General features: G+C 43.8%; 1 protein-coding gene across 1 annotated transcript; it reads right to left on the bottom strand.

Moving 5' to 3' along the window:
* Positions 1-999: 999 nt before the first annotated feature.
* LOC118581741 (taste receptor type 2 member 134-like) lies at positions 1,000-1,967 on the bottom strand. Its single transcript, XM_036184213.1, is given in 2 exon segments — positions 1,000-1,922; positions 1,925-1,967. Coding segments are annotated over 2 exon segments (966 nt in total).
* Positions 1,968-4,532: the final 2,565 nt, after the last annotated feature.

Below are 4,532 nucleotides of genomic sequence, written 5' to 3'. Positions count from 1 at the left end.
ATAAAAGTATATGAGAATGGAAGTTCCCCTATATATTTTTCTTCTTCCAGCAGACCACTGTGTACAAATTCCAGTCTGGGATGACAAGCCTTGGCAACAACATCTCGGTGCCTCTTCGACAAGCCTTGGCAACAACATCTCGGTGCCTCTTCCGAGGTGGACAGACGAAGAGTGGGGTTATTAAAACAAAGAATTGTTGAAGATTTCCTGTCTTCTTCTGGACCAAATGTATGTAACATTTGCATACCATACAACTCCTTTTAGTTCAACTTAAGCAAGCACACGAAGTCATTGATAGGATCTGTAATGGGACAAAACTCACATGTGTTCTCATCTTTGTAGGAGATAAAACTGCTAATGCTCTGTGATGGAAGTTAGTCTTCAGCGATGCATAACAATGGCAGTGACAGACAGAGAGAGTAAAGTCCAGAGAAACAAGGGTGAAGGAGCCGGGAAGTGCCCTTTTCTGGTGGTAAAAGAACATGGGATGGAAGGAAAGGACTCCTGGGACAGTGGCTAGAAGCTGTACCATAGAGAACTGATCTTCTGAAACCAGAGCAGGAGAGAGGAGCTTTCACTCAGAGTACCAGAAGGACAGTGCTGAGGACTCTATGCTACTGAAAACCAGACATTAGTGTGCTCAGAGAGACAGCCGACAGTGGTCACAGTTATTTGTAAATAAGGGCAGACAAATACTCTAAACACTTGAAGAATAGTGCTTAGAGACTCTGAGAGACCTATGAGGAACAAGGCTGTCAGGTGAGGCCATTGTGACTCCAGACTCAGACCAGAGAACTAACAGTAGCAGAAGCGGCAGGAGAAACAGAGAAATGTGGAAAAATAAATAGCAAGGCATGGTAAGCATGGGAATGAATGAGCAGAGAGAGAGTACTCAAACCTTATGACTTCCTGCCGTGGGAGGCACTATTCACTAGAGAACAGGTTACTGATGCTGGTACCTTGAGAGTGGAGCCAATCTTTGTCCAGGACCACCATGTCTTATGAGCTGGCAACACAAAGGTGGGATAACTTCTTGAGGGCCTTTCTCGACTTGGGGCTGCTTAGCATCAGAACAGAGGAATGCAGGGAGATGCCTGTGTAGGTTATCACTTCCCAGGCCCAGTGCCAGGAAACACAGATAGTTATGGCTTGTGTAGTTGATATCAGCAGGAACAGGACATATGATGTATAGAAAATAAGGAAGAAGACAAGAGACTTCAGAGCCATGGTGTGAGCCTGGGTGCTGTGATCATGAGGCTTGGATCTGTGGTACCTCATCTCTTCCAAATGCCAGTACAGGGAGAGCATAAGCAAGATAATGGACAGCAGAAACAGGAAGAATGGCGTGACCCACATCAGCAGTGCATGATAACGATAATAATACTGATAGAACATCTTCCAACTATAAGTAAGTGTGCAGTTTCCACAGGCCATCATCTGCAAGGCAATTGTATTCCCAGTGACTGAGGAGATGGTTGACAGGCCACCAAAGAACAAGGATGCCAGCAATAACTTGGGCACTGACCGAGAAATTCTCCATTTCATCCAGAAGAAGATGGGGTGGGAGAAGGAAGAGATCTTCACACAGTAGAAGACGGCCAGCCAGCTAGTGAACCAGAAAGTGACAGTGTTAATGAAGTCCCAGGCAATCCCCAAATAGTTATTTTTGTACCAAAACACAAAGCAGTTCAGGAAGTTGTTTAGGATGGTTAGTCCATGCAGACAGAACCTGGAGGCAGCTAGGCAGGCCACAATCATGTCACCTGCAGGGAGTACCTGGCTCTGTAACCATTCCCATCCCAGAACAGTGACCATGAAGCCATTTTGCAGCATTGCAGCTAGAGACTGCACACAAAAGATGACCACAAAGATGAGTGTAGGTAAGAAAGGCATCTTCTCTGCAGAGGATTTGCTTAGACTGGGCTCCTACTGCCAAGCCCTGGGACACAGCCACAGAGAAAACGCATCTTCAGGCAAATGACCTGGTGGAAACCTCTTCCTGGATTCATGCAAAAGCCCAGCCACCAGCAAGGCCCACATTTACCAGGAGTTGAAATGAGGAAACCTGCTCTCCTCTCTGGTGTGGAAATCACTCTCAGTTCAATGACACCTGTGTCTATTTGCAGAAACTGCATTTGCCTGCTTTTTATCAGGCAGGTGCAGGGAAATAAGAGCAGGATCCAAGGATGATCCAACACATCAACACTCTGCACATGGCTACTGTTTTTTGTTTTCAGGTGTTATAATGAGCAGTGTATATGTATCATGTACATTGATGGGTTTCACTGTAGCATTTCTATGCTTGCATATATGTGCTTTGACTATATCAGCCCTCCTAATTAACTCCAGGTCACCTTCCCCTTCTCACCTACCACTTCCAACTTAGTCTGTTTTTACTTTTATGTTAGCTTACATGTTTGAGAGAAAACATACTTGGTTTTCTGTGTCTTGGTTATTTTACTTTACATGACCTCTAATTTATCCCATTTCACTACAAATGGCATCACTTCATTTTGCTATAATGGTCCACTGTGTGTGTGTGTGTGTGTGTGTGTGTGTGTGTGTGTGTTTAATTCTAATTCCACCTACCTACCTACCAACCTACCTACCTACCTACTTACCTATCTCTCTCTCTATGTCTTTATCCATCCATCTATCTGTCTATTTATATCTACCATCCCTATCTCCATGCCTATCTCTATCTCTGTATAGCTACACAATATTTTTTCATATCTGTTTACTTAAAGATGAACACTGAGGCAGGTTCCAAAGCTTAGCTCTTACAAATCATGCTGGAATAAATGGCTATATAAGGTTCTCTTACCTATGCTGACCATTTCTTTTGGATGTAATCCAGGAGTGGGACAGCTTGGGCATGTGTTAGTCCTAAGTTTAGGTTCTGGAAGAGCTACTGCGCTGATTTTCACAGTGGCTGGACTAATTTGCGTTCTTACCAGCAGGGTGCAAGGCTGCCTTTTAGTCTAGTTCCTAGATGGCCTTCTATTGTTGTTTGTTTCATTTTGGTAGCCATTGTGAAGGGGGAGACGGAGTCTCAGGGACGTTTTATTGACATCTGATTCTCACTATTGGTTAATGGAATACATTTTCATTTTATTTCAGTGGCTACTTTGAGCCACATAGTGCACAGCTTTCCTTCCTGTAGTCTTCAAATAGCAGAGTTAACAGGGAGTAAACATAAAATTATACATTTTTCTCCTTTTCCGATTTTTACTGACTGACACATAGTTTATTTCTATATGTGTTGAAAAATCCCATAATTCTTAATTATATTTTACCCTGTGCAAGCTCAGCAAGTCCCTTCGCACAACTGATCCAGGAGGGCACAGGTTGGCAAGTCTGTAGACTCCCCTTCTGTTGTGATGGCCTTTCTGCACTAATCTCATTTCCCACTGTCTTCGCGATGCTGTCTGGGAGGAAATACTCAGCATGGCTGTTATTTTTGCTTTCAGCAGCCAGGGATATTTTAGAGACTTAAGTAACAAAGTTGTCTGGTGTTGCCAGGATAGTCACACTTGTCACAGGCTTTGTTTCTTTGTTTAGAATCCAGTTTCCTTTTGGTATTACCTTTCGTACACTGTAGTGGGTAGCCATTCCAGCCTTGGCCTGGAAGTTCCAACCCCCATTGAGGTTTCGGTAATGGTCACGCCTACAAGGCGGGACTGAGGGAGGACACTGAAGACCCAGGATCAAGAGGAGAGGCCTCTCTTGGTTCCAGGACCCTGGATGCTGGAGGTAGACGAAGCAGAGTTCTCCAGAGAACACCGCTGGACTGCGCCATCCCTTTCCTAGACCCTGCAACCTATCCCTTCATTTGTAAGTTACCCCACAGAATAAACCTCCCTTTTAACTACATGGAGTGGCCTTAATAGTTTCACCAATAGTGCACAAGTCTTTTATATAATGAAAATGAAGGTAGAAAAGTAGGTAAGTCATCTAAAGCATGTCAATTAATGTGAAATGAGTATTACCAACTATCAAACTACAAAAACATTAACTGTAGTTAGAGATTTCCTGCCTGGCCCAGTCAGGACAAATCTCTCTCACCCACCAGTCCCACAGTCTCTCAGACACAACCAAGAAAGCACACAGAAACTTACATAGTTTAGAAACTGTATGGCCGTGGCAGGCTTCTTGCTATCTGCTTCTTCTATCTTAAATTAACCCATTTCTGTTAGTCTATACTTTGCCACATGGCTTGTGGCTTACCGGTGTCTTTACATGTTGCTTTTCATGGCGGCGGCTGGCGGTGTCTCTCCCCAGCCTTCTACTTCCCAGAATCCTCTTCTCTCTTGTCCCGCCTATACTTCCTGCCTGGCCACGGGCCAAACAGCATTTTATTTGTACAGAGCGATATTCACAGCAATTAACTATCATGGTGCTTGAAGCATCGTAAAAACAATAAAGTAGATTAACCAGATCAAAAACAAATCCAAAGGTGCATGGACTTTAAACATAAGAAAAATAGTTCTGAAAAGCTATGGGGGAAGAAATGGCCTTTTAAACAAAACATA

Source organism: Onychomys torridus, chromosome 4 (genome assembly GCF_903995425.1).
Source record: "Onychomys torridus chromosome 4, mOncTor1.1, whole genome shotgun sequence".
NCBI lineage: Eukaryota > Metazoa > Chordata > Mammalia > Rodentia > Cricetidae > Onychomys > Onychomys torridus.
The sequence above is the reverse complement of the archived record's forward strand: the minus strand, read 5'-3'. Positions and strand labels throughout refer to the sequence as shown.